Below are 11800 nucleotides of genomic sequence, written 5' to 3'. Positions count from 1 at the left end.
AATACACAGTGCTCTACCATTAGCGTCTACTTCTCTTTCTGGACTTTTTTTTTTTTTTTTTAATCTGAATTGGCCTTCCCACATGCCCAGTAAAAAACACCTATTTATCTTTCAAAGTTCTCCCAAGGTAATCTTTGCTCTTAAATCTTCCCTGATTTTTCCCACTCCACCCCTTTTCTCCCATTGTTTTCTAATAACCATCTTCACCTGTACTGTGTTCCTATCAGGGTCCGGTTTGTATTACAACTGTAGGGGCTGCTTCTGGAAAGAGAATTCTCAGCACTTGGATCTAAAACAGAGTCCTTGAATTAACTGCTTAGATCTTCTCAGTAGAAGACACAGTCTGTGGCTCTGGTGGAGACTGCAGAATCCAGGCTCCCAGCTCCCTCAGGTGTCCTGCTTTCCTCTCTTATCAGTTGTTTTCTTGCTTTCTTTCTTCACCTGAAAATATGTGTTTTTTGATTTTTTCATAGAGAGAGGAAGGGAGATGAAGAGATGGAAAGAGAGAAACATTGATGTGAGAGAGTAACATCAATTGTTCATCCCCCTATATTCCCCTCCCAACACACAACCCGACCAGGGATTGAAGCCACAACTCAGTATGTGCCCTGACCAAGCATTGAACCCGTAACCTTTTGGTGCACGGGATGATGCTCTAACCAATCGAACCACCTGGCCAGACCTATCAGCACTTTTGTTTCACTTAGAAATCCAGGTCAATAATTAATGGCACTGTGATAAGCTGTCAGAAGAGCTGGCACAAGTGGGTTACCCTTAAATAAGGAAAGGAGTACTGGTGCTGGCCCTACAAGGGAAGGGCAGGGTGACTCTCCTAAAATGGGTGGAACCACGGAGACCACTGAATTACCTATCCTGAAAGGTAATTAGGTCTTCTCCCAAGTCTCTGTCTTCCCTCAGACACCTTGAGCAAAATCTGACCTCCTTTAAGAAGACCCAGGGTGGCACTCGGGTGGGAAAGGACATAGGGAAGATGCACTCTGTCCTTGGGGCTGAGGAAAACTGAGAGTGTCGGGAGGCTTAGAGTGAGAGGGAAGAGACTGGGCCCTTCTCTGTGTGCTCTAGAGACCAGGCTATTGAATGCACCTGGTGGGCTCACACACAGTTCAGAGCCGCCCTCTGGGAAAGTGCAACCTGTACCTGGTTGGCCTCAAACAAGGGCTCAGATGTTGGAACCCCTTTCTTTCCCAGTTCACACTGTTGGATGGATGGAAGTGAAATGGGCTTGGAAAGAGAAATGGGAATAATAAAATGGGAATCATCAACAGGAATGATAACCTGCACAGCCTTGAAAGCATTTTACATTTTTTTTCCTTGGCTCTAAGAGGATTTCAGAGATTAATTTCCAGGCATCTATGGAGGAGGAAAAATGTACTTCCCTTCACTTTCCCACCTGCACCTGGGATCAGGCCAGTCACTGATGTGGTTTTATAATGGCCTGTGGTCTTGGGAGCCTGCCTTGAACACTCCAGTTTATCCTTTCTCCTCTCTTTTGCGCATCTTCATCTGCACGTGAATAAACTTTGTCTAGTCTCTCCTGTTAATCTGACTTTCATCAGTTAATTCACAGGCCCACAAGCAGGAACCTAAATGGGTATGAAAATTTTTCCTCCCAACTCCACTCAAGATGATAAAAGTACTATCTAAGGACTAAGACAAACAAAACATGGGTGGAGGGTGAGGTGGTGGGTGAACTACAGAAACATGAAACTAAAAGCTCATGCTATGCCATGGCTTCCTAGCCCCACTGCTACTTCCAAACTTCTATACTTTAGCAAATAATGTTGACTCGACTAAAGAGGTCTTGGCTATCACAGGGCAAGACAATTTTGAAATTTGATTTAAAATTATTCTGTTCTTTCTACCACGGTCCCTTTCTTCTCTCCTCTACCTCTTTCCTCCTCTCTCCAGGATTTCAAAACTGCCTGCTATTTTAAGCTCATGTTTTTAGCAAAACCAAGGTCTGCCTATTACTTGACGCCACCCCCTGTAAAAAGCAATTCAGAGATCACCCAATGTTATTTAAACAGTTTCCTTTGCACAGAACCTCAACACCATTCCCTATGAACAATCACTGACCTACCATTGATAGATGCGTTCTAAGCTCTACTTGAAGGGCTTTGCACATCTGACCTTATTTCAGTGTAATAACAAATCTAAAAGGTACATATCATTATCCCCATTTTAGAGACAAGGAACTGAGGAGCAGGGAAATAAGCCAAGTTGTGTAACTTGCCCAGCTCTTAAGGTGCTAAACTACAATTTGGATGGAGACAGTCTCAATCCAGAGCATGCACAGCCTTCACCCTGAGGCCAGTTCCTCCCTGAGTGTCCCTGGTGCTGGAGCTGTGGCCCTAGCACTGCAGTTCAGAGCCAGTGAGTTTGTCAGCTACTTTAGGATAAATATATTCAAGAGGAAGAAACTTCATGTTTTTTATGTTAAAGCAGTTACTGAAGAGGCACGTGAAACAGAAACAGCACCTTCATGTTGGGATGTGGAATTTCTAAGCAGTTAGCTGCAGTGAATGACCAGCCCTTTTGGAATGGTTTTGAAAAGATGAGCCAGTGGATTAAAGAGGGGAAATTGTGGGAATTGCCAATTAACAATGAAGCAGGTTTTGATGATGGTTCAGAATTTAATAAACATAATTTCTGAATAAATACCTGCAGTATTTTCCAAAACAAAGACCAGTTCACTACTTCATGGAGCTGCTGACTGTGGTCTGGTAGGGTCACCAAAGGAGAAGCACATGGAGCCAAAGTGGTAAGGGATTCTGAAATTATTAGGTCATCTGGATACCAGATGGGCTGAGCCCCCAAATGGTGCTAGCACACAGGGACAGGGAGTCAGAGATTTTAAAGGACTGTAGTCGGGCTTTTTCTGGGCAGAGAATTCTCTGGGTGGTCGGGATCCTAGGAAGGTCTGGAGGGGAGAGATAATGGTCTCAGCAAGTGGAATGTGGTCTAAGCAAGAGGGAATGTCCATTGTAAAATGGCCTCAAGGTCAGCTGCCAGGGGAGGGAGTATCGATTCAATGGTTTGATTAGAACTAACATGGCCTTTCCAAAACCCCATATCTGAATGTTAAATAGAAAGTGAAACACATTGAGTGGTATAGAAGTTATTTTAATGAAAAACAGGACATTCTGAAAGAAAGTGACATACAAACCATACTGTTCAATGGAAAAAAAAATGGAAGTTTTTATTTCAAGCTGTTGGAGATTGATATTATAACTAAATAAAATAATTTTCCTAGAAAAAAATAATAAATCTAGAGCATGGAGGGAAATTTGCTATTTTTCACTCAAACAGTACCAAAATTATCACAACAAAAAGAGATCTCTACCTAGGAGGGAATTCTGCTGCTAAGAAACTTGATGCTCTCTATTTTTTCTCTGAAAGAGAATTTGGGTTTTGATTTATCTTCAGTTTCTCTACTAAACTCTGACCTACAGGATGAGTGGTCACTAAAGATAAAAATTGTCACACACTCATCTCAGGAATGTTGAAGTGGCCAGAACTGGGTGAGGCCATGTAGAGGCTTCCTTCTTACCCAAACTGTTCAGGCACTCTCCCCTCCTTCTCCAGATCTGGGAAGCCTGCCAGCTAGAGACAGCTGGATACCTCTCCTACTTTCCACAGGAGAGCTGCTGTTAGGAGATTGGTAATTCTGGTCAAAACCACTGCAGGACTTCTGGGGAGAGAGAGGACCTCCCTTCCCACCCCCCACCCCTTGATTACATATTATGTGCCCTTTGCTAACTTCCAAGGGCTATTTGGTGACATGGCCCCCAAAGAGATAACAAAGACTTGGTTGGGTTTGAGCATCAGGGCCTTAGTGACTTTCCCTGCTACCCCTATGAACCAGCAGAGAGATGAGATTCGAATGGCAAGAAAGACTCCTATAGGCAGACTCATTCCCCCAGCAATCCTGGAAAGAGGGGAGCCTGGGCCATTCCCCACTGTCCTCAGGGTTGCTCCTCCCACCCTTCTCATCTTGGAAGCCAAGCCCCTTTATAATCTCATAAGCTCCACTCCCCAGGGATCCAGTGACTGCAGAAACTAGCCTTCACTTAAGCTTGCCTGGTATCCAAGCTAGAGTCCCAGGTAAGAGAACCAAGAGGTGGTCTTGGGAGGAGATTCTGCTTGAGGTCTGGAGATGAGGGAGGCAGAGTGGGCAAGGCTAAACCCTAAGCTTGGGCTAGGGCTGCAATGTTGTTGGTGGCAGAGCTGGGGTGGGAGTGAGCATTCTGGCTGCAGAGAACACATGGGGCTGGAGAAGGAGCAGTCCCAGGTCGGGGAGGCAAGCATCTCTCTTTGGAATACAATGGCATCTCTTTATGATGCCAATGCCAGGCACTGGGTTGAGTTTCCCTAGTGTTGTAGGACAACGGAGCTCTCTCCGCCATGACCCTGTATGTCATGACAGTAACCGCGATACAATTTGGCTCATGGTTTATACAGAAAGATCTTCTATTGACCCACTAGAACACTGAGTATAAATGTATTTTAGCCTTAGCTAGTTTGGTTCAGTGGATAGAGAGTCCGCCTGCAGACTGAAGGTTCCTGGGTTCAATTCCAATCAAGGGCATGTGCTGGGGTTGTGGGCGCGGGTTGTGGACTTGATCCCCAGTAGAGGGTGGGCAGGAGGCAGCTGGTCAATGATTCTTTCTCATCGTTGATCTTTCTATCTCTCCCTCTCCCCTCCTCCCTGAAATCAATAAAATTTATTTTTTTAAAAGTATTTTAGATAAAAAACCTTTAATATTCAAAAACAGGACCCCTGGGATTTTAGATCACTTTGGAGGTCACCACCCAGAGGGGAAGACCCACCTCTCTGTCACTAGTAGGGGTCAAATGCTTTTGGAGGCGAGCACATGTGAGTGTTGCATCACTTGGAAAATCTTGCAGGAAGAAGGGTGTCTTTCAGGCTGACCTGAAGGGAGACTGTAAGCCAGGGAGACCACCGGGGGCACCTGGGGTTGTCTACTAAAATGATGCTTTTCCTCCTCTCTCCCTTCACTGACTAGGCTCCTCCAGGGGACTGAGGCCACCATGGCTCAGGAGAAGTCCCTCATCCTGTTCCCACTGTTAGTCCTGGTGCTGTTAGTGCTGGGGTGGGTCCAGCCTTCCCTGGGCAAGGAATCACAGGCCATGAAGTTCCAGCGGCAACACATGGACACAGATGGCTCCAGCAACAACTCCAACTATTGCAACCAAATGATGAGGCGCCGGCATATGACAGAGGGACGGTGCAAGCCAGTGAACACCTTCATTCACGAACCTCTGGTAGATGTCCAGGCCGTTTGCTTCCAGGGAAACATCACCTGCAAGAATGGGAAGCCCAACTGCCACAAGAGCAACTCCAGCATGAATATCACAGACTGTCATGAGACGAGTGGCTCCAAGTACCCCAACTGTGACTACCAGACCAGCCACAAAGAGAGGCACATCATCATGGCCTGTGAGGGAAACCCATACGTTCCCGTCCACTTTGATGCTTCAGTAGAGGTCTCCATCGAAGATCAGAGCAGTGAGATGCCCCACAAGTCATCTGTCTCTCCCTCATCCTTGCTACAACTGAGGGAAATGACTCAAGGTAGGGCTGCTATCCAACACAAAAGTGTTTCTCTGGCCTGAGACTTGTGCCTGCGTGGTTTGGGGGGTGAGAAGTAGGTTGTGAAGTGAGTCCCATGTGAACCACTTTCCTGCTTCTTTCAATAGGACTCAGTTACAACTACCTGGCTTCCTGAAGCTTTCTCCATTCAGGTTACTGTTAATGTGATTGCTTTCCTGCCAGAAGGTGAGAACTGTAAATCTGGTTAACTTTGGTGAGCAGCAAGTAGAATCATTAAATGCCCCCTCTTCTAACTTGGCTTTTAGAGAATTCTTTTTGGAGATAATCTCTTTTTCAAGTAGATTCCTTGATGCCAAACATAAAATTTTAAGTGTGGAAGAAAGACTATTCCATGGTATGATTCCTGTCCCATGAACTGGACCTGGGCCAGAACAGAGATTGCTTCCCATAAATCCCCCTTAGAGACTGTCAGATCATAATTGATGTCCTTTCTGAAATAAATCAGGACCCCTCCCCCGACTCCAGTGACTTGCTCCTTCCTGGAACAGGCCATTGTCCTGATCTGGTCAAGCATGTAAAGTAATTTCTGTACCTGGTATCATTCATGTATTATTATCTGTGATTATCCCCCTACCCGTTTTAGCCTAAGTAAATTCATTGGCACCTGCCAGGTGTCCCAGGGATCCATTCTATCTCACAGCCACCCACGACGGGCGTTGTATGTAAGTTTCCCATAGTGAATTCTATTAATTACCAGACTGGAGTGACCAGCCTCTTTCATTGGTCTTTCCTTGCCCTCCCCTTAGGGAAGTAGGTTTTCAGTCCCGGGACCTTTCCCTGGGTCTGCATGTACTAACAAGTGTGGGCTGGTTAGATGAAAGGGTGCTGCAGAGGACACTGCTGATGGGTGAACATAGAGAAGGAGAAGGCCAAACACTAAAATCTCTGACCCCAAAGGAAAGACAGCCTCAGGGTGGGGAGAAGGAGGAGGAGTAATAAATGTTTTCTTTTCTTTTCTCCTTTTCTTTTCTTTTCCTTTCTTTTTTTTTCTTTTCTTTTCTTTCTATCTTTCTTTCTGTCTGTCTGTCTTTCTATTTTCTTTTCTGAGTGAGCCACTAAATCAGAAAAATAGCCATCTCTTACTTGGAAAATTGGAACCTTCCATTTAGGAGCTAGAAGGGATTTTAGAGGTAAAATAATTAGATTTAAACTTGTGAACAAAGTTTAATTGGAAGTGCCCATTTGGACTGCTGTAGAAGAACTTATAAGCCATAATATAGTTGAACAGTAGCCTCTGTGGAAGGCAGGAGAGAAGTAAGGGTATACATGCCTCCCATTTGCCTCCCCTGTTCTATTGTAACCCCTGCTTTCTACAGAGGAACAAGCTGAATCTCAAAAAGGTTAAGTGGCTTGCTCAGGGCTGCTGCTAATTTGTGGCACAGCTGGGAGTAGACCCTAGGTCTCCTTGCTTCCCAATCATCCTTTCTGCCACCAGAGTCAACTCAAGAAAAAAATTCCAAGTCTTCCGGCTTCACTACATGCTGTGGACTTGTGGCTCTTTCTGAGCTAGTGGCTCTCACAGATTCCCAGGGTACTTGGCCTGTGAGTCTGTTTAGTTCTTGGCAAAGCTTCCTTACATTTCTTGGACAGACTCAGCTTCTGTCATCACTTAGTCATTTTATTTGTCCCTTTGTTTACAGCTGTATCTGACTCTAGACAAGGTCATAGGGAGAGAGAGGCCCTAATTCCAATCAGTTTCACCACTTCTGTCATTGTCTTTATATACTACATTTATAAATGTTGGAAATGGCTATTTTTCTTCTGTAAACTAAATTCTTAGCCCTGGGAGCTTCTATATAAGGAGGAAGCCTGCAGGTGAGAGTGGTCAGATATACCTGCATTTCTGCGGTAATGGGAGTCTCACTCCTTACCAGCAGTGAGGATGCAGGAGGGGAAAAAAAAGGAAACTTTAAGTTTTTAGATTTTTTTTTCTGGAGACAGAATTTTTCTTATCTCACCCTTCTTCCCAAGCCTGAAGCTCCTCAGTTTTCCTCTTTCTTAGTGGAACTTCTAAGAATGCTGACTTGGTGTTTTGCTGCATTTGTAACTGCATATCACCACCTCTGTTTTCTGGGTCTTTGTGCTTCCTGGGTGTTAACTGGAAGATAAAAAGCAAAAATGAGATGAAAAAAAAAAAGAGAGAAGCAATACACATTTATTTAAGATACAAAAGAACTGCAATTTGGGAGAAAAAATTCAGGCAGAAACCCAAATAGTGTTCCCCCATTATAGGGACTCAGGGTGTTATGGGGAAAAGAGAGGAAGGTGAGATAAGTTGTATTAAAGAAGATTTATTGGTACTAGATGAGGTAGTGTTAGATTTTTACTTCATGGGTTGTCTTGAGATTCACCTGAAATTGTATTTGATTTGTTGGTTAGAAATTTGGTCATTCTCAAAGTCCAGTTGCATCATTCTTTACAAATAGGATAGTCTTGGACTTCTTGGAATTATGGTGGTTTGGTTCAGCTTGTAAGATAAAGAAAAATAAGATGTGCAGAGCAGTTCCTCTGAAATGGCTACTTAGGCTCTATTTTAATATGGCTCCACTCATGTTATCTTTCACCTGGGCCATGAGACTGCTCAGACCTCCATTTGTGGAATAAAGTCATAAGTGACAACAGATGGTCCAGGTTCAGACTTGCACAGCCAGGAGCCAATGGGAAGGAAAGTGGTCTAAAGAGGTGAAGACTGGGAGAAGAAAGATGGGGTTCTGTCCTGGAGGGGTCCAGTTCAGTCAAGACGAGAAACAGCCATCAGGAGACAAATCAGAGGTCTCTGTTCTGTGGGGAGCCTATTGCTATCCCACAAAAAAAGGAGTACTAGTTCCTCCTGATGTTAATGTCAGAATTACAGTCCTTGAGTTCAGCTAAAAAAGAATTCAGAGCCAAGAACTGAAATGCAAGCAAAAGTTTATTTAGGAAGTCACAAGGGTAGAAGAAATGAGGCAAACGTGCTGCATGACTTAAGAAACAAATTACAGTGGCAAAAGAAGGGCCCTTGGAGTTTAGGAGAAAGAAAGGTAAAGATAATGCACCTGAGGGAAGATGGGAAAAGGCACCATTATGCTCCAGAGAGAGTGTGTCTGGGGACAAAAGGGAGTGTGGAGAGTTGTGGGTGTACTCGAGAGAGGAAGAACACCTGCTGGGTTCTTTATCTTAAGGGTTTTTATTTGTTTTCTAAAGGTGGGGATTTTAGGGGAGGTCTCATGGGAGGATCTCTATAGCATATTCAGCAGCTTTCCAAGGGTGTCCTTTCAGGGTCATGGTCTCTACTGATTGACTGGTGCTAGGTAGGAGATCCTGATGTCAGCCATGTTGTTGCTTCATCTAGTTTTGCTGCTTTTCTGGGCCTGAAGTTGAAACTCAACTGAGGTCTAGATGTTATCTCTAGTTTGACCAAAATCTCTCTCTGGTCAACAAATCCCAGCCTTTGTTCCTAAGATTATTAGATGGGGGTCAAAACCTCATTGTTCTGGGCGCTTAATGCTTAAGGGAGTGGTCATGCAAGGGCTTGTATGGGAGTTGTATGATTCTATTCTCTGGCCCCTTGTTCCTCTTCTAAAGGGGGTCTAAATTGCATGATTAATGATATAAAAGGTCAAAGGGTCTAAACTGCATGACTAGTGACATGCTAGGAAAGGCCACCTTGGGGGTAAGGTCCAAGCCTATAATACTTGTTTTCTCTAGTTTTGTCCCTTGTTAGGCACCCAGGAATTTCCACTCTGGCCTTTGGTTCCTGCTCTGCTCATGCCTGTCTAGATGCCTAACCTATTACCAGAAGACTAACCCAGGCAAATTAACATTAAAATGGAGGTACTAACATGGGAATCTACTTACAGGCTGAAATAATCATATCCAATGAAGAATAATGTTAATTTTCATAATATTCTTTAAACCAAACAAGCTTCAAAAATTCTACATTCTCAGTACACAGATAAACACATATTAGTGTCTCAGCTCTTCTTTACCCCTGCAGCTTTAAGTGTATCTGATATAGTAGGCAGTTAGACAGATATGACCAGAGTAGAAACCACAGGCCAGGTACAGAAGGTTAACAGGATAGAAAGTGCCAGGTGCTTAGCAATGGGGGAAACTTCATAAACAAGTATTGTATGGTGGGACTTCACCCCCAGGGTGACCTTTCTTCCCCTGGCATATCATTGGTCATGTAGTTTACACATCCTGACCTTTCATATCTCTGGTCAAGCAGTTCAAATTCTCCCCTGAACTTACACGCCTTGGAATGTTGCTAGTCATGAGGGAGACAGAACAAGGAGGCCAGAGAATAGCATCATACAACTTCCATATGACCCTTGTATGGCCATCCCCTTAAGCATTAAGCCCCCAGAACAATGAGGTTCTGACCTGAATCTAATAATCTTAGGAACAAAGCTTTGGATCTGTTGACCAAGGAGAGAGTTTTGGTCAAACTAGAGATAACATATAGGCCTCAACTGTGTTTCAGCTCCAGGCCCAGAAAAGCAGCAAAACCAGATGAAGCAATGACATCCTGGCTTTGGGACCAGATGCAATGACTAATGATCTCCCACCCTAGTACCAACCAATCAGTAGAGATCACCACCTTGAAAGGACACACTTGGAAAGCTGATGAATATTCTGCTGAAATCCTCCCCTGAGACCTCTTCAAAAATCCACGCCTTTGGAAAATACATAAAAGCCATCAAGATGAAGAAGGACCAGGTCTCTCTCTCTCTCTCTCTTTCCCTCTCTCTCTCGCCCACACCTTTCCCTATCCCCTTCTTGCCTCAGGTGCACTCTCTCTCTAGAGCACTCCCAAGCCTTTCCTTCCCCCTTTCTTCCATCAGGTGCATTGTCTTTCTCCTAAGCTCCAAAGACCCTTGTTTGCCTCTGTCACTTGCTTCCTGAGTCAATGCAGTCTAGCTGGCTTCCTTCTTCCATGGGTCACTTTTTTTACCCTGTGACTTTCTAAATAAACTTTTGCTTGTACTACAGTTCCTTGGCTCTGAATTTTTTTTCTTAGAAAAACTCAAGGACCAAGGTGCAACATCTGGAGTTGTTCACTATTTACATATCCACAAAATTATACAGTTTTCTGCTCTTCTGGTCTGCTGATTCTCTCCTGCCTCTCTATGTGGTAAATTCTTTCTTCATTTCCAGTGGCGAATAGTCCCTCAGTCCAGTATTAAATCCACAATTAAAATGAGTCCTTCAATTAACAGTAAGTGATCGTCATATCAGATTCCTTCTTTCCCAGAGCTGCCTCATCAGTATTTGCATGTTGACCTTTCTCTCTGTGAAATGAAGGCCTGCTCCCAATCCCCACGCTTGCCTTCTTAGTCTGAGTCAGATCTCACAGAGCAAGTGGGATCACTAGGGGTTCTGAATCTATTCAGTCATGCCAGAAAGCTCTTTAATATTGTTTTTGGAAATTGATCATGAATGTGGGACAGCTCTCCACATGCACAACCCATGATTTATGATGCCGGTCCTACCTAGAAGGTATGTTACCAGTACAAGGTTTGTGTGCCCAATGTTTCAAAAATAAGGCCAATATTTAAAACTTTCGTTTGAAGTAAGTGAAAGATTCATTGATCAAGAAGATCCAACCCTAACAGGTTTGGCTCAGTGGATAGAGCGTAAGCCTGTGGACTGAAGGGTCCCAGGTTTGATTCCAGTTAAGGGCATGTACCTTGATTGCGATGTGTCCGAGGCAGCTGATCGATGTTTCTCTTTCATGGATGTTTCTAACTCTCTATCCCTCTGGTGTTGAGGAGTGCCTTATATCTTCTCTGAATCCATGTTAAGAGAATCCAGAATTCAGGTGTCTATGTCAAGGAAAGGGAGGAATGGCAATTGGGTGAGGGTCTTAGACAGTTAGGCATGACCGGGATCCAAGAAAGAGCAAGAACTTTCTAAATCCTTTTGTTCCCATCAGTCCCTTGGCCCCCAGCTGAACTGAGTCTGGTCTGGAGACTCCTGTAAATCTTTGATGAACTGTCATTACTTTGTATATATTTCCTTACCTCCTTGGAAAAGTCTCCTTCTGACAAGTGGCTGCTCTTATAAAAACTCAAACTTTAAGCATAATTCCACCAGTTAATTAGTATACCTATAGTGGGAGATATTAGCCTGAAGGCCATGGAAAAAATGCAGATTAGAATT

At 44.1% G+C, this 11800-nt stretch overlaps 1 protein-coding gene across 1 annotated transcript; it reads left to right on the top strand.

Annotated features, from left to right (window-relative positions):
• The first annotated feature begins 4108 nt into the window (after nucleotides 1-4108).
• LOC139003810 (ribonuclease pancreatic-like) lies at nucleotides 4109-10321 on the top strand. The gene is made up of 3 exons (XM_070406119.1): nucleotides 4109-4125; nucleotides 5049-5617; nucleotides 10122-10321. The coding sequence occupies exons 2-3, from the start codon at nucleotides 5074-5076 to the stop codon at nucleotides 10160-10162; spliced, it is 585 nt and encodes a 194-aa protein (XP_070262220.1). The 5' UTR covers nucleotides 4109-4125; nucleotides 5049-5073; the 3' UTR covers nucleotides 10163-10321.
• Nucleotides 10322-11800: the final 1479 nt, after the last annotated feature.

The sequence above is a fragment of the Myotis yumanensis genome, unplaced genomic scaffold (assembly GCF_028538775.1).
Source record: "Myotis yumanensis isolate MYYU_CA2020_CCGP unplaced genomic scaffold, mMyoYum1.0.hap1 SCAF_1, whole genome shotgun sequence".
NCBI classification, from domain to species: domain Eukaryota; kingdom Metazoa; phylum Chordata; class Mammalia; order Chiroptera; family Vespertilionidae; genus Myotis; species Myotis yumanensis.
The sequence above is the reverse complement of the archived record's forward strand: the minus strand, read 5'-3'. Positions and strand labels throughout refer to the sequence as shown.

Bases quoted from the DNA above. Each gene is read 5' to 3' on its own strand.
- LOC139003810 (XM_070406119.1), top strand. From the start codon at position 5,074: ATGGCTCAGGAGAAGTCCCTCATCCTGTTCCCACTGTTAGTCCTGGTG. The intron at 5,618-10,121 runs GTAGGGCTGCTA...ACTGTGTTTCAG, and splicing joins ACTGAGGGAAATGACTCAAG to CTCCAGGCCCAGAAAAGCAG.